This window comes from Priapulus caudatus, unplaced genomic scaffold (assembly GCF_000485595.1).
Source record: "Priapulus caudatus unplaced genomic scaffold, Priapulus_caudatus-5.0.1 Scaffold120, whole genome shotgun sequence".
In the NCBI taxonomy this organism is placed as follows: domain Eukaryota; kingdom Metazoa; phylum Priapulida; class Priapulimorpha; order Priapulimorphida; family Priapulidae; genus Priapulus; species Priapulus caudatus.
This window is the reverse complement of record NW_014577181.1, coordinates 540,771-559,113: the sequence shown is the minus strand read 5'-3', so window position 1 is coordinate 559,113 and position 18,343 is coordinate 540,771. Positions and strand designations below refer to the sequence as shown.

General features: G+C 45.0%; 1 protein-coding gene across 1 annotated transcript in view; it reads left to right on the top strand.

Moving 5' to 3' along the window:
• Positions 1–16,637, top strand: part of LOC106805592 — a 31,115-nt gene extending 14,478 nt beyond the window's left edge. Inside the window, exons 2-6 of the mRNA XM_014807246.1 lie at positions 7,430–7,683; positions 7,871–8,105; positions 8,457–9,977; positions 12,707–15,096; positions 15,172–16,637. Of these exons, the coding sequence (XP_014662732.1) occupies positions 7,430–7,683; positions 7,871–8,105; positions 8,457–9,977; positions 12,707–15,096; positions 15,172–15,465 (4,694 nt within the window). The 3' untranslated portion in view covers positions 15,466–16,637. The remainder of the gene's footprint in view (positions 1–7,429; positions 7,684–7,870; positions 8,106–8,456; positions 9,978–12,706; positions 15,097–15,171) is intronic.
• The last annotated feature ends 1,706 nt before the right edge of the window (positions 16,638–18,343 follow it).

The following is an 18,343-nucleotide window of genomic DNA, read 5'->3' as shown; positions in this document are numbered from 1 at the left end:
CACCGCGGTCGCGCGCGCCCAGTCCCGCGGAAGTGCGCGGCTTAACCGCTCTCGGCGGTCGGGGAACAACGCATCTTTTGCGCAATGCCACCTTGTACCCGGTCTCTCTGGATTTGTATTTTTGAGCTGATATTATGGTAAAGTTTATCTAAAAGTTTATCTAAAAAAAGGTGTTTGGACAGGGGCGCAATTTCAATGCTTGTCATAGGCGCTACTTTCCGTAGGTACGCACCTGGGCCCAATGCTCTATACTAGTTACAGTTCTGTATATATATACTATATTCTACGATTTTTTTACGAAAATCATTTTTGCTGTTTCTGTCGAAGTTTTGAATATTTGGTGGCATGATATTATTACAAGATAAAAGGTGATAAAAGGTATATCAGAAGTTGATAACGCATGGCGTATGAGGGCATGGAATATTACAATACCCATTAATAATTACCATTAATACGAACATTTGCACTGTTTTATGGTGTGGGTAAGTCAAAAATGTTGATAAAGCAAAATGTATAGATCGTTCATTGAATTTCAATGTTACATGGTCAGACATGGAAAAGTTGCCCATACAAAAATTTGTCACATTTGTCTATGGAAGGCTATTCATCCCATGAATCCCAGGATTAGCATTAGATTAAATCAAAATTTCTAGGGCACAAGTTATTGGTTTAGCTCTATCAGTGATAGAGCTATATCATTTAGAACTATCTATTCACTCGCGCTAAGGCCTATACGCAAGGCTCGACACTAGCGGTGGCCTGGCCACCAAAACTTGATGTCGGGCCACCAAAATTTCAAAAAGTTAAAATTTGGTGGCCCGATCGGGCCACTAAAATTTCGAAGTGTCTATGTGATAAAAATAATTGTTTCTTACGTGCTAATCTCATTCAAAAGAGAGCGAGCGTGATCAAATGAACACAAATCAGCAGACACCGCGCCGGTCGCAATTTGCACTACACTGTACTGCAATGTATGTAATGTATATTGCTAGCTAGCTGCGCTGGAGCTCTAGCTCTAGCTGCATGCATGCAGGCTGTAAAAAATAGTGCATATATCCATGTGCGCGCGTGCACTGTTTCGGATCTGAAGCGAATCTGCCAGCGTTCAAAAGTTCGTGTGTGAAAGTATGCGACGTGCAGTCACATATTTTGGAACAGTCCATTTTCATAAGGGGGTAATTTTTGCACATAAAAAAAAATTTGATGCTGTGGAATGGATAATTCAAATGTATGCCTCAATCATCAATGTCAGTGTGTGCCATTGTGTGGGGTTTGTTTAAAGACTTGTGCAAGTGCATCAGACAGCCCAATTTTCAAATAATGTACAATACGAGATTGAAATTAAGATTTATAATGTTTTTCTTTGTTTTTTTTTCGGGCCACCATGCAGATTTCATTTTCGGGCCACCAAAAATTGAAAATCAATGATTTTGGTGGCCCGATCGGGCCACTGAAAAAAAAAGTTAGTGTGGAGCCTTGCTAATTTGCTATACGAAAAAATCATACGGAAATCATACGGAAATGGTAGTGAATCTTTGCAGCATGGCCAGCTAAGCCTTAGGCTGTGCTGCAATAGAATAATACACTTGCAGGCAATATAACTGTCCTGCCTTACGTGCAAAGTGACACTAATCATCATATCAAGCACTGGTTAGCATGCCAGGTTGCAATGTTTCAGTGCTGTGTCCTGTGTCACTGTTGTTCGTATAGCACTGTAGCAGAGGCAAATGGCTACATAGTACCAGGAGCGTATAATGGCAAAGGAGTAAGACAGCGATTTGGTACTGATTTCACTACATTTTTGTCGTACGAGTTCGATGTGAATAAAAATACAAATGTATACAAACATGAGCTTCTTTTGTTCACTGGTCCTTATTCTATCTTCCGGTAGTATTACAAACCGCGTAGCTTCCTTCGTTTTGACATAATTCGTACTTTTCGACGACATGGTTTTCACCTTAGTTACCGTTTTCTGGCGAGGCCACACTCTAAATTTTCACACACAGCTCTTCAATGAGCCACGGCAGGGATCGCGTCAGGCAGCGCCAGCGGCAACTGTACGCGGGCTAGAGATAACGGTTGCTATGCAATTAATGCAAAACACATGTGCGAAAAGCTACAATCGGCTGGAGCGTCAGTTTACTCATAACGATTCATACACATCATTCTTCCGCGGGTGAAGTAGTTCAGATATTTTACCAGCGCAGCGTTTATTTTAAAAAAACTGCGGGATTAAACCATAAAAACAAGGCATTCTAACTATAGTTTAAATGTAAAATAGTTTTAATTTTTAAACCCAGCATGGGTGCAACGTAACTTAATTTCTAGGCGAATTTACTGCACTTGACTAGGCTACGGCCGAAAAGCCCTACCGTGGCTCATTGAAGAGCTGTGTGTGAAAATTTAGAGTGTGGCCTCGCCAGAAAACGGTAACTAAGGTGAAAACCATGTCGTCGAAAAGTACGAATTATGTCAAAACGAAGGAAGCTACGCGGTTTGTAATACTACCGGAAGATAGAATAAGGACCAGTGAACAAAAGAAGCTCATGTTTGTATACATTTGTATTTTTATTCACATCGAACTCGTACGACAAAAATGTAGTGAAATCAGTACCAAATCGCTGTCTTACTCCTTTGTCATTATACGCTCCTGATAGTATATAGGTAGATGGATAAGTGTATTCGTATGAATGATTATTTCAAATGTATGAATATACCTTCTGCAAGCTAGTTTCAGAATAATAAGATATGTGACTATACAGGGCTTGTTAAAAATCAATATATATATATATTCATATTTTTCACGAATTTCATGCTATGATTTTGTCAAAATGGCTCCATTATCTTGAAGAGGGCAGGAATAGTGGAGGAGGAGAGGGGAGCAGGCCATTACCATTATGACCGTTCGCAGCACTTGTTGTTTTTACTCCCAACAGCTGACTTCGATGATCGATTATTTGTTTTTAGCTCATCTGACATAGTCAGATGCAGCTTGTAGAATCGCATGACCGTGCGTCCGTCCGTCTGTCCGTCCGAGCGTCCGTCCATGCGTCCGTCAACAGTTGGGCACAAATCTAAACGGCTCGACGTACGGATTCGAAAGTCGGGACGTGGGGGGGTAATCCGAAAACGAGTTGGGATGTCGAAGCTGGGGGCAAAGGTCAAAGGTCAAGAGGTGTAAAAGAAGGGAACATTCTCTCCTTAACTTAAGGTATAGGGAGGAAATGCAGAATTGCGGCACAAATCTAAACGGCTCGACCTAGGCTCGTGATAGTCGGTGTATAGCATCATGGTAGGAAAAGCCATCACTGTGCCGAAATTGGAGGTCACAGGTCAAAGGTCAATGGGGCACAGGGCAGATTTTATACATTTTCTGAGGACATGGTGTGACGGAGCGATTGGAAAACTTTTTTGTTTGATAACCTTTTGACCCTCAAGAGGAGGGATTTAAACATGGACTTTTGGTTTACCTGTTTGACTTGGTGTTAGAAAAGAGATTTCGACATGCTGGGTTTTTGGCTAGTAGAATCTTATTACAATGCCTGGAGTGTAATGAGGCTAACAAATGTCACAGTGAAATTGTCAAAAGCTAAAATTGTGCTTGAAGAAGGTTTATGCTCCTTAAAATTCGTATAATTTCTCATGGCAATTCTGTACTGTCAATGTGTTTTACTGTAACTTAAAAGTATGCACTGCCAAGTCCACAGGCAAGCCTTGACCGTTTCAATAATTAAAAGAATGGTTAGATAAATCACAACTTGTCAAGCAGCTACTACAGTACCAGCAATTAGTTCTTAATGGTTTGATTTGACCTAAATAACTTCACTTACAACACAGTCCAATTACACCCGCCTGTCAACACATAGCCCGCACGCGCATGAGAGGAGCACTTGTGCATGCAGAGCCAAATACACAGTAGCGTTAGAGAAGGTAAGAAAGCGTTTGCACAAGAAAATTCCAGGAGCTGCCGCACTTTTTGTCGCAGCACTAGGACAAAGAAATAAACGTCGCAAACGCCAATGATATGGCAATCATGTGTGGTAGCTGAATGATCACTTGTTCGAAAATATACGTTCTTGCAACCTTGGTACCAGAACATACTTTTTTACACCCAGAATATAATGAGAAATCCCTGCTCGAAATTTGCCGCAAATATCCCATCGAAGCCGATACGTAAACAGGGGAACAGAGTAGCAAGGGGAGGGTGAAAGCAATGGGCGGCGCAATTGCCCATTCATAGGACAATTCTAACTAGCAATTCTTGCTCGCCAGAATGCAATGCGCCGCCATTTGCTCCAATGTACTTGTCGCCGTTTACGAATACGGCTTCATGGGAAATTTGCGGCAAATGTCGAGCAGTGGATTTTTCAATATAATTCTGGGTAAAGTAAATGTGGTGACCAAGTTGCAAGACGTATATTGTCGAACAAGTGAATCATCTCAGCTTAACAATCACGAGATGCCTAATATCATTGGCGTTTTGGACAGTGTTATTTGTCTTGTCTAGTGCTGCGACAAATAGTGGAGCGTTCTGGAATTTTCTGTGCAAACCGCATTTCTTACGCTTCTTCTAACCTTAACCTGTGTATTTTGTGCATGCACAAGTGGCGTGCGGCTATGTGGTTTGCAGCGGTGTATTGGACGGTGTTTGAAGTTGAAGTTATTAGGTCAGTATCAAACAATTAAGAATAATTTATTGCTGGTACTGGTAGTAGTGACTGACAAATTGTATTTTATCAACGCGAATTCATTTTATTATTTGAAACGGTCCAAAAAGTGCCTGTTGCTGCCAGTGCCAACTGGCCCAGTGCATGTAGGTGGGTGATTGGTAATGGTGTACGTTTTTGCCTGCGTTTAATTAGGATAACAGTGGCAGCTTCTTCCCATATTTTTAGCGCTGTTAGGCTTGTGGTAGGTAAAATGGACGAGTCGCTTACCTATTCTGTCTTGGCAAAAATAGTTGTTAACCTGAATAACTACGTACGATGGAAGCTTCCAGCTTACCAAAACGGTACGCGCAGCAATCATCGTGGCCAACCTTTCATTTTAACGATCACCAATTAACTGAGACATTTCTTCGAGAAGGCTTGCCTGAATGACATACCCAGTGTTTGTAATAAGGGCTACTCCGTTTTTGTTCGTAGAACTCTGTGCCATTTCGCACACCGGAGGACAAAGTTAGATCTGTCCAGGTAGTTGTCTGCGGGAGCAGAGCAAGGCCTTTATTCAGAGCAAAATTTTTTTCATAAATTTTCTTAACATTCCGCTGGCCGCTGCTAGGGAAACCCAAGTTAACGATAGTATAAACAATGGGCTGCGGGAGTGCCAAAACCGCCGAAATTAAACATATAGTATAAACATTTAGTGTGAAGTTAATATAAAAAAAACGTTACCGCCTGTGCTAGCGTCCACGAAAACGGTCGGCCGTTGCTAGGGGTTAGATAAGACGCATCCAAAAGACAATCAGTCTGCATAGACAATTCAGACGTCTGGTATAAGACAATCTCCGTCGTACAGGTCCTCGTCCGGCATCGCCCTACGGCCGCCTTCGAGAAGAGGAGAATATTGAGAGAGAGGGAGACGAGAGAGCGAGGGGAAGAGAGTGATAGAGAGAGAGCGATGCGAGAGAGGAAGAGAAGAGAAGAAGAGAAGGAGAGAGAGAGAGAGAGAGAGAGGAGAGAGAGGAAAGAGAGAGAGAGAGAGATAGTGAGAAGAGAGAGGAGAGAAGAGAGGAGAGAGAGAAGGAGAGGAGAGAGAGAGAGATGGAGAGGAGAGAGAAGAGAAGAGAGAGAGGAGAGAGAGAAGAGAGTGAGAGAGAGAGAGAGAGAAGAGAAGAGAGGAGAGAACGAGAGAAGTAAGAAGGGAGAGAGGAAGAGAGAGAGAGAAGGAGAGAGCGCCGGCGAAGAGGAGAGAAGTAGAAGAAGAGAGAGAGAGAGAGGAGAGAGAGAGAGGAGAGAGAGAGAAGGAGAGAGGAGAGAGAGAGAGAGAAGAGAGAGATGAGAGAGTAGAGAGAGAGACGAGAGAGAGAGAGAGAGAGAGAGAGAGAGAGAGAGAGAGAGAGAGAGAGAGAGAGAGAGATAGAGAGAGAGAGGAAGAGAGAGGAGAGAGAGATAGAGAGAGAGAGAGAGAGAGAGAGGAGAGAGAGAGAGAGCAGAGAGAGAGAGAGAGAGAGAGAGAGAGAAGACGGAGGAAGGAGAGAGAAGAGAGAGAGAGAGAGAGAGAGAAGAGAGAGAGAGAGAGAGAGAGAGAGAGAGATGAGAGAAGAGAGAGAGGGAAGAAAGAGGGGATAGAGAGAGACGAGACGAGAGGAGAGGAGAGGAGAGAAAGAGAGAGAGCACGCGAACAAGAGTGAGAGAGAAAGAGAGAGAGCACGCAGAAAGAGTGAGAAGAAAGAGAGAGAGAGAGAGAGAGAGAGAGAGAGAGAGAGAGTGTGTGTGTGATTGAGCGAGAGAGAGAGCGAGAGTGTGATCGAGCGAGAGAGAGAGGTAGAGAGAGAGCGCGAAGGGAAGAGAGAGCAAGAGCGAGAGAGCGAAAGAGAAAGAATGAGAGACAACGAGGGAGAGCGAACGCGGCGATGGGAGGGTGCTCTTGATTCGTTTGCCCCTGAGTTTAGCATCAGAACACCTGCTGTCAGGTGAGCACTGTCGCTCTGCGGCACTTTTCATAATTAAAATTATCAAAACGGTTGCTGCATATGACCAAAATTCAATTAGAATCAATCATCAGGACATCACTATTCTTCTTTGAGACCACGCTTATGTAAGTCATCATCATCACCATCACCTAATCCCAGCTTAATCGTCTGACATTCCTTATTGCCTAATCAAATATATATATATATATATGCTTTATTTCGATATGCTTTATTTTCCAGCTGCGTTTACTTTCGGTAATCCTAGGATAGTCATGCTGTGTTTTCACAACTTGGTATACAACTCTGAACTGATCGAGTTTACCTGTGGGTTGGGTCGGTTTATGACATGTGTAATTGACTCCAACTGATACAGCCCTCTCGAAATTCCTACCCCATCCATCCGTAAACCAGTTTCCCCTGGCCAAAAAGGTCTGTGACTGTGAGGTGGTAAACAAATATTTGGTGTGTTTGCGCATTTCGAGGTCTTAGCAAAGCGAGCACCACAGGTATGTAGGCAATTTGTTGGAAAAATGGTGCAATTTGGTGCATTCTAAGCTATTTTGGTGCATTATAAGCACTGTTCTATGGTAGAACAGTGATTTTCGTCAGCGAGGCGGTGTTTTCGACAAATTTCTGTGTGGCGGCTGAGAATTTGAGCGAGGCGGCCCGCCTTGCTCATGTCAATGCAGGGAAAACACTGCGTAAACAACTTGCTGCAGAGCTTTCTGAGTAGAACCCTGTATAGTAACATGAATTGCATTGTAGTACTAATTTTAAAATGTTCTGCACTTCCAGAATGCAGTATCTGTGGCGAAGAGCATGAGACAGATGCGTGCGAACAGGTAACTTCAGCTGTAAAAGTACAAGACTCGGTGGTTGTGTCACGCGCCCGACAGACACTCCCTGGTAGTCTGTACCTAGAAGTCGAACGTGATGCCACCAGTGTGATTGCTAAGCAGCTGCTGCATGCAAAGACACAGTTTGGACCTTTCGAGGCACCTATAATTCCTGCCACTGAATGTTATGAGGATAAAGGATTCATATTAAAGGTATACTTTTTCAAAGTAATAGAATGATTTTCGGTATTCGTTACACAGGCATTTATTTCATAGTATTATAGTACATTTTGGTAACTATTAACTAAATTAATTATATTTATTCATCAGGTTTTTTATTAAGAAATTCCATAGTACATTTTGGTAACTAGTAACTAAATTAATTGTATTTATTTATTAGGTTTTCCATCAAGAAATTCCTCAAGCTTTCAAGCTAGTAACTGATGATGAGGACATGTGTAACTGGATGTGTCTGGTTCGTCCAGCATTTACTTGTGAACAGCAAAATCTTTTTGCCTTTGAGCTTCAAAATCATATATACTTTAGTACGAATCGAACAGTAGAGCCAGGAGAAGAGCTGCGTGTGTGGTACGCACCACACTATGCTAGAAAGCTTGGCAAGGTGACCAGCCCTGGTATGTTGTGTCCTATTGTTTTTCCAAAATGTAATAGTTGCTGCTGCTTCATTTACACTGAAAACAACTAGGTGCAAGTTCTGTCCAGCATGTGAAAATATAAAATTTGTCTAAGAATTAGTTTTAATTAATTTCTAGCAATTGTAAAAAGATTATCTAGAACAGTTCATTTTGTAATATAACCATGAAAACTTGCCCAAAAGGCATTAGGTACCTATGCCCCTAAAGTAAAAATATTCACAGCCCAATCACTGATCACATAATATTTGAGGGGCGTGGCTTATAACATAAGTGTCATTAATTTTATGATAATTCAGCCTGAATGTCACATTTGTTTTAATGTCTAAATAGGTGGAACTCAGAGAGCGATATCATCTCCACCGCTGAACCAAACTGTAACCTCCACCAGCAGTGTAGATGTCGAGGGAGTCACGCCTATTACAGCTGATGTTCCATGCCACTCCACCGCCACTGCCACTATAGAGATGTCTCACAGCACTCCATCTTGTCTGGAAGACAGTCAAGCTGCGCCAGACGTAGGCCAGTGTCACAGCGTGCCATCTAGTCCAAAGAAGTATAGTCAGTCCTGTGGTCACTGTCAGGTTACGTTCGTCACAAAACTTGAAGTGATGCAGCATAACGGACAGCTGCATCCGAGGGTAGCTGCGCCTCGGCTCTATGGGACAGGCAAGGATAACTACGGAGCATTCTGTACAAAGTGCAATATTCTTTTCCCCTCCCGGCAGCACTTGGATCGGATACACTGTGTGGAGACAGATGGCTTGTCTGTGGACAACACAGACAGAGAATCTCCCCGGCAGGCACATACAAACAGTTGTGATATCAATGACCAGAAGAAAGCGACTGTGCGTTCGAATGCACCTCGCGGTCGACCGCCTGGTACATTAAAAAAGAAGCGGGGTAGAAAGCCCAAAGCAATAAACCAGTTAAAGAATGTGAGAGGCAGTATTGCTCGAACGATTAGCTGTGCCATTTGCGGGCTTGAATTTGCAACAAAATCGATCCTTTCTGCGCACAGTAAAGAACATGAGCTTCCTATCAATGACCGAAATGCGAATATTGGATCACCACACAGGTCGATGAAGCTGGTAGTTCGGAAGTACAACCCATTAGAACATTCATCCACGAATGAGCAAATGCACGGTGCGCCAGCCAAGAGACGATCCAGTGCCAACTCGGTGATGTGGAAGTGTCAAAGTTGTTTTCAGAAATTCCACACTAATTCCGACTTGGAAGATCACCTGTTTGCCACACACGGCATGCGATTGCTGAAGCAGAAGAATGTGCAAAAAAATGGTGTCGTCAAAAAGATTAAGCCCTCAAAACAATTTGAGGATGATGAGAAAAATACTATAGAGGGTAGTCGCACACAGACGTCAGTAGTTGCAGCAGACGTCGTCACACAATTCCAAGACTCGTCTAGTCAACGATCGATCTCAGCACAGCCTGTGGATGCAAGGCAAGAACAGGTTGTGTCGTCCTCGTCTACATCTCACGTGTTGGTAGAGTGGAGCTGCGCTAGCTGTACTAACACATTCCATACCAAAGAGGAGCTCACGCTTCACGTAAATCTCGAACATCCGAGTGCTGCCATCGAAGGCAAAAGTCAAAAGCTCGCAGCTCGACAATGCCAGCTTGCAGCTGAAATGGAAGCTAAAGCGGAACCGCACTGGCCTAGTGCTGAGGCAGATGAGTGTGGGACTATAGGTGACCAAAAAGAGGCAAATACTCATGATGATGGGGAACAGGTATTGAAGTTAGGGAACCATGGAGACGGACTCACAACAATGAACCCAATTGATGGAAGCAGGAGATTCGAAGACGGAGATTCTCTGCCAGAGATTCAGGCAGGTATCTACTATAAAATTTGCGATGCAGTAGGTTTAGTGGTGAAATGTTAGTTACTATATTAATTACCATATAATAAACTTAAATTTACATTATGTTGATACAACTCGAGTGGAATAAGGTCGTTGGGATTTTTAGCTCATCTGACATAGTCAGATGCAGCTTATAGAATCGCATGATTGTCCGTGCGTGCGTCCGTCAACAGTTGGGCACAAATCTAAACAGCTTGACGTACGGATTTGAAAGTCGGGACGTAGGGGGGTAATCCGAAAACGAGTTGAGATGTCGAAGCTGAGGGTCAAAGGTCAAGAGGTCTAAAAGAAGGGAGAACATTTCCTCCTTAACTTAAAGGCTCACAATGCGCATCCAAACGCTAATTTCTCCAGTACTAGACTAGCAAATACTTCGTGTCATGCATAATCACACTAACCTTTATACAAAATAAACTCTAGATGCTCCATTTCACTGCGCGTTTGCTTAAACCCAGCAGAAAGAGGTGAGAAAACTGGCATTCTGGCGCAAACGCCGACTGTTTGCCAAACAAAATAGCCTCGAAGTGGTGACGTGACGTCACATGTTTTATCTTTTGCTGCGCCCATACCGCTGTACGCGCAGCCGCTGCACGGTTTGCTTGGGGATTGGGAAACTGTCAACACACGGAGAATTTCAACAACATTGGAGGATTTTCAAAATACGTTTTATAAGACGTTATAAGTTTATTTTGCCATAAGGTAGTATGATTATGCATGACACGAAGTATTTGCTAGTCTCAGTGCTGGAGAAATTAGCGTTTGGATGCGCATTGTGAGCCTTTAAAGGTATAGGAGGAAATGCAGAATTGCAGCAGCAAATCTAACGGCTCGACCTATGCTCTTAATATTCAATGTATAGTGTGATGGGCAGGAAACCCATCACCAGTGCGAAATTGGAGGTCAAAGGGCAGTGGGGGAAAGGTCAGATATCAGACCTTTTCTGAGGACATGGCCTAACGGACAGAGTGAAACACTTTTTTGTTTCAGCGCTGACCTACCATTTTTATCACTTTATTGAAGGAACCATGAAATGTGCTTTCTACTGACGTGCGAAGAGTAAGTGTCTGATAACCTTTTGACCCTCAAGAGGAGGGTTAAACGGATTCCTGAACTGCCTTAATGATGTCACAGTGTTCTCATATTTATGGCACATCCATAATCTAGAAACCGAATATGTCTGGATAGCCCAACGGGTACAGCACAGGATTATGGCTCAAAGGTCCTTGGATCGAATCCCATCAGATTTTTTATTATATACCTGTTTTCTGTATTTTTCTATCTTTATCCATTTAACTATTTTTTCCCAATTAACGCAAATATTTACATGATTTATTTACAACAATTTAATAACAACAAATAATGTTTATAATTAATTTTTTTTTTAATAGGGTTAGGGTTAGGGTTACAATGCACCATAAAACAGGAGTCTCAGGCACGCGATTTGTATCAACCAATGGGATTTGGGAGGTATGCAGAATGCAGAAGGTTGCTGAAATGATGTGTACGCAACTGCGTATCTGCATATCTGCGCCTAACAAATGTGTCACTAATCACTATGCACGACTGAAATGTTACGTTTATAACTTTATAACCGTAGCAACACACCTCAGATGAGCCCAGTCACTCTGCGGCTCTTGTTTGATAAATTTGTGATAAATTTTGTGTTGTGATACATCAAAATATATTTCAACCATAGTATCACAACCAGTCCAGCTATCTTTGTGATGTTCATTTCTGGCTTTTCCCACCTAGTGTCACCTAGTCACAAGCCCAAAACAAATGAGCTCTGACAAAGACAGCTTGGTTTGTTGATAAAACTGTTGCTAAAAGGTTACTTGGATTTAACATGAAATTAAAATATTCTCAATATGAAATTAGTATAGTTTAGAGCACATGTGGCAGTTCAGCTGACTTGGGCAGGTGTGGCACTGAAATCTTGGTGACTGTCATGTTCATTAGTATAAAGACATCAGCATGACATCTGCAGGTCAAAGGTCAACAGCAAACCTTTGGTTATATTCCTCTTAACATCAGACATGAGACAGCTGCATCCACCCGTGCAACAGCAGTATACATTTGAAAATACTTTGTTTGATGCTCTACTATTCTAAGTATATATCAGAGTTAGAAATTAAGGGCAGCAAGCAGGAGTTCTGTTGCCTACAAGGGTAGGTTTTCGGCCTGCCCTCAATGTCAGCAGCAAATACATGCTGCCAAGAAATTTCTAATGACCTAAATTGAAAAGCACCTAAGTTACATTCCTGCACTGTCTAATGCAAACGATGGCTAGTTGTTCAGGTTTTTTTTCAAACCACATTGACCCTACGTTACTGTCTGTACTTCACTCTATGTGCAACTTGGGTTAAGCATTCGTGAGTATTTGGAATTCATGAACGAATAGGGGGAAACAGGGATAAGAAGCCAAACCATGTTCCTTATGGACAGAGGCAATATGGCGGTACTGCTGTGCTTTCTAGAGTAACTAGTTGTGACCTTCGAGAAATGATATTTTAATTTTTCTAACTTTTAAAGATGTTATAGGTAAACCGTGGCTCCTGCAGGATATGCTTGTACTTACTAGGAGTAGGATAGAAGAATTAATTAAATTTTAGCTCAAGATGTCTAAAATCCACATACCAAGGTGAACGACTATTATCTTACATCACTTTATTCATTCATACCTCTTTCATGTGCTTGTAGATTGCAGGCTTCAGCAGCAACAGGCAGCTAGTTGTTCTGTTGGACAGACTTCCGCTTCAGAAACTTATCTAAAGAAACGGCGAGCAAACATGGCAGCCAAGCAGCGTAGACGCAAGCAAGCAGAGCAGCAAAAAGATGTGTCAACCAGCCCAGTCGATGACAGTACTACTCGTAGCTACGATGAGTTGCCAGATGCTGTACCATATGATAGAGACTACTACGCTGACCTTCTCGATCTAACCGATGCAGAGGACACGGGTAACGCGGGAGATAACGGCTATGCCTCGCAATCACCTTCGCAACTGTTGGCCGTCGATTTAACCTGTCAAGTGTGCGAGAAGAAATTCTATGACGTCGGAGCCCTGAAGGCGCACACCAGCGACAGCCACCGCGACGTGCTCGCGTGCGACCGCTGCGAGCGAGTGTTCGTGGACGCGGCCTGGCTGCGGCGCCATGTCTGCGGCGTCGGCGAGGGCGAGTACGGCTGCAGCGTGGATGGATGCGGCCGCAGCTTCGGCGAGCGCGGCCACCTCGCGCTGCACGAGGAGCACCATCGGAAGCCGTTCTACTGCGACGACTGCCACGTGAGTTACGCGGACGCCCGCGGATTCTGCGAGCACGCGTGCGCGGGCGACGGCCGCGTCGCGCACTGCGACGCGTGCGGCTGCGTGCAACGCAACCGGCTGATCCTCGCCAAGCACGAGCTCGCCTGCTGCCGGCGCCGAAACAAGTGCTTTGCGTGCCGGCGCCCCCTGGCATCGGCCGAGCGCATGACGGAGCACTTCAACTACTGCGCGAAGCGGCTGGAGCTGCGGCGGCAGCGCGTCGTCACGTGCTTCCGCTGCGCGAGCGGCTTTGACGACGCGATGGCGCTGCGGCTGCACATGTTCGAGCACGAGCATCCGTTCGCGTGCGATGACTGCGGCATGCGCTTCGCGTCGTCGGTCGGCCTCGACCTACACGCGTGCCACCCGCCGCGGACGTTTCGTTGCGAGCGCTGCGACGTGCAGTTCCGCGTGCCGGCGCTGTGCGCGCGTCACTTGCAGCATCACGAGCGAAATCCCAGCGAAGCCGGCCGCAAGTATCGCTGCAAGCGCTGCGGCGGGACGTTCTGGGATCGCCACTTCGCCGGCCGGCATGCGTGCCTCGCGCAGAAGCTGCCGGGCGGCGAGCGGCGGGGCGCGGGCGAGAAGCGGCGAGAGTTCTTCGAGTGCAACGTGTGCGGCGCGCTGCAGACGACGAAGGGCAACATCGGGCGTCACATGCGCGAGGTGCACGGCGACGCGCGCTTCACGTGCGACAAGTGCGGCCGCTGCTTCCGCAGCAAGTCGGCGTTCGACACGCACGTGCACGTGACGCATGCCGACGCGAAGAACTTCCTGTGCAGCGTCTGCGGAGCCACGTTCAAGCAGCGCACGTCGCTGCGCTACCACGTGCGCACGGCGCACGAGCGCCGCCGTGCGTTCCCGTGCGTGCGCTGCGAGCGCTCGTACGCGACGCAGTCGCAGCTCGCCGTCCACCAGGCGGCGCAGCACGAGCCGGCGCGCGCGAGAACGCCGTGCGCGCAGTGCGGCCAGACGTTTGCGTCGCGGCGCGCGCTCGCGCTGCACGTGCTGCGCTGCCACCGCCGCCGCGAGCTGCCGTACGAGTGCGGCGCATGCGGCAAGGCATACCTGCGCGCCGGCGAGCTGCGGGCGCACCTCGACGCGAAGCACGCCAGCGCGTTCTTCGTCTGCCAGTTCTGCGCGAAGATGATCGCGACGCAGCCGGCGCTGCGGCTGCACTACCGCCGCAAGCACGCCGACCAGCGCGACGCGTGGAAGCAGGAGGCCGTCGCCGCCGTCGCCCACGAGAGCCGCGGCGCGCCCGTGATGCACCGCTGCGGCTTCTGCGGGGAGGAGTTCCGCGAGCTCGCCTGCCTCAAGGCGCACGTGCAGGACTCGCACCTTTCGCAGATGCGGCAGCTGATGGCGGGCGCGGCGGCGGCGAGCGCGGACGTCGCGACGCCGGCGCCGGGCCTCGGCGAAGCGAGAGTCGCCGTCGACGCTCTGCAGCAGCCACAGGACTTTGCTGCGCTCACGGACGCGCTGTGTTCGGCGAACGCAGCGCAGCAGAGCGACCTGGGAGCGGCGGACACCCTCATAATACTGTCGGCGGCCGCGGTGTCCAATGCGACGCCGGAACGAGAAGAACAAGAAGTTGCGACTCGGATGGCCGCTGACGCGGGGTCGACTCTAGAGGCGGACTGCTACGCACGCGTCGAAGAACAAGAAGTTGTGACTCGGATGGCCGTGGACGCGGGGTCGACTCTAGAGGCGGACTGCTACGCACGCGTCGAAGAGCAACAAGTTGCGACTCGTATGGCCGTGGACGCGGGGTCGACTCTAGAGGCGGACTGCTACGCACGCGTCGAAGAACAACAAGTTGCGACTCGTATGGCCGTGGACGCGGGGTCGACTCTAGAGGCGGACTGCTACGCACGCATTGCGTCGGCGGATGTACTGGTGAATGAGGACGAGAGCGAGCAGAACGAGTTGACACTGCGAGCGAGCGAGCCGAGCGACGCGTGCGTGTCGGCACGTGACCCACAGCTGCTGATCGGCGAAGAGGGCAGCACCGTCATATCAGTGCAGATTCCGAGTGAGGAAGGCAGCGAGGTATATGCGCTGATCTCAGGCATCGAGACAGAGGAGGAGCTGCAGCGTACTCTAGAGCAACTAGCTCATGGAGATGTCGTCTATTCTACGTCTATGGAATAAGGCACGGCACCAGCAAGTGGTGCAGGACTGTTCATTTTTAGAGCAAGCTGCAATCAAAGTTAGAGCTGGAAATGTTTCTTTAGGGGTGTAACAGTCTACACGTATGTGCGCAAATACAGATGCAACAGTGATGGGCACTATAATGGCCATCATTCCTGAATACGTTTGATGATAATACTCTTTATGCCGTTTGAGATTCTTACATTCGCTCCAGTCTTCCTGTTAAATTTTACTACACTTCTTGTTCCTGTGCCATCCATTTTTCTTGCGTGCCAGATACATGCTGTAACACAGGAGTAACATTGGCCATCCATGGCCTCAAGGAACTTGCTTGAACTTAATTTGTGCACTTAGTTTCAATCCTGCACTCTAAGCTAAGTAAAACTCTTAACCCTCGTCGTATGAAAACATCGTTGTGATGTTGATTACGGACTAAGTTAGTGTGTGTCAGTGTCTGTACATTTTTGTGCATGCTTGTGTGCGTGGTGCATGAATGAAAGTCGCAGTAAAAATATTCAACAGTATTAGATGTTATCAGCTATAGATAGATGTTAAGAGCTAATAATACCAAGAGGTATTAATACTACTAATAATACTACTATAATACTACTAATAATACTAAGAGGTATTATTAGCTCTTGATGTTATACAATGTGCACGTTGCATATATATGTATTATTGATGTTCTTATGTGCTTTTTATCTCAGTATTTCAGTATCAAAACGAAACTGAATAGGATAATTACAAATGGATTTTGAGTAGATTTTCTCACAAACATGATGTTGTTATTAACTGTTAACGCATTTACATTGGCTAGGAATATATGCAAGAAGTGTTTAATGTTTACTTAAAGTGTACATTGCAATCCAAAGTTCAAATAATCAGTTTATATGGAAATTGTGCTTAAACTTCTAGGAACACAATTACACTGTCTGGTATGCAACAGGTTTTTAACAAATAAAGTTATTTCGCGAGTCGTTAAATTGCATCTTGAGACCAGTTAATTTGTTGTATACATTTTGTTTCATTGTTGGCTTTAGCTAAGTTTCATGTTGAAGAGTTGTGTGTTACAATGTGAAATGTGAAATGGAGCTTCAATTATTCCTTTCACTGCGGTAACTAAGGTAATTCTGTGTAATATGTTACTCAATAAACAACCCATTGAAATCATATTATGTGAGTCCATGTCTAATACATCAGTGAGTTTGTTTATGTATTAACCATGCTTCCCAAACTGCCGTATTTACTTGCCAAAACTTGCCAATATACCTACTCCCTAAACTTCCTCTACCACTAAACATCCAAATGATACCCATATTATTCTGGCCTGTTGGCACCGCAATATATAGTCCAGGTAAATTACAGGTGCATGTTCGCAAATGTTATTCGCCATGTGATAATTTGTTGTTTGCTTGTCTTTCATATACCCCGTACAGACAGCAAAATTTGATCCCGCTGGCACATCAAACTGGTACGGGCCCTGTTACGCGCCAAACGCGCACCAAATCGTGGCGTACAGACACAAAATTTGGTACCATGTCAAATGAGTCACGGTTGACTGCATCCTCAGTTCAGCTCGCTGTGTCATACCACAGACAGTTACAGTACTATTATGTTACCTAGCTTGGAGCAGGATAACTTGGTCTGGGACAAGTTATCCCAGGCTTGGCGCTCTATTTGCAGGGGTCCAATTGCGGGCCAGCGCGTATTTGGAGCGGAATAGTGTGTACACACTGCAAAAATTTGACGCGTACCTGACCCGGACGCGAAATTTCGATTACAGTTCTTTAGTCCTACGGGTCGTTGGTTCTACGGGTCGCTGGTCCTACGGGTGGTTGGTCCTACGGGTCGTTGGTCCTACGGGTCGTTGGTCCTACGGTGCACGCAGGCACACGTAATTTTTTTCTTTAATTGTTTGTTAATTTAATTTTTAATTTAAATTTAATTTTTTTTTTCATAATTTAATTTTTTAATTTAATTTTGTTTTTAATTCAATTTTAATTTAAAAAAATTTAATTTAATTTTTGATTAATTTTTTTAAAATTTAATTTTTAATGCTTTTTTTAATTTTAAATTACCCACGACCAACGACCCGTAGTATCGTGCACCGTAGGACACGTTGGTCCAAATAATACGCTGATGCACATTAAACTTATAATAAATGAATACTAACAATAAAAATAATTATACTGGTCAAAAATATACACAGTGTATTTACACAGCAGCTGGACTGCCCGTGTAGCTTAAACTGGTGTATGGTTCACCCAAGGGTGAATGAAACTAGACCAAAAACATAAGGAAATTTTGTCGTGGATGAATGAAATTTTGTGATAAGGTGGTCTCGAGGGTGAATGACACTGAAATAGTTTAAGAATTATTTTCTTCCTCTTCCTCCACTCCTGTCTGGTGCATACTTCAATCATAGTGAAAAGCCACATACATAATAAAATAAAAAATAAAGTAAGAGGGTTAGAGTGAATGCCCAAATTTTTTTTAAATAACATTTTTTATTTTTTTATTTTTTATTTTTTATTTAAATTTATTTTTTAAAATCGTTGGTCCTACGGGTCGTTGGTCCTACGGTTATTAGTCCTACGGGTCGTTGGTCCTACGGGTCGTTGGTCCTACGGGACACGGGAACCGATCTATACGCGCGTACTTGCGCATAATGTACCCTATAATGTAATAATATATTGCTACACTGTAACATCATTAATTGGCAAGTTTAAAACCTATAGTGATGTATTATATTGGTGAATTCATAATGGTGAATTGCAGGGCAGAATGGCATTATTAACATAATTATGGTAACAATTTAATGTCACCATGAGTGATTAAATTGCAAAATTCCCGAACATATGTATATGGGTTATGCTAA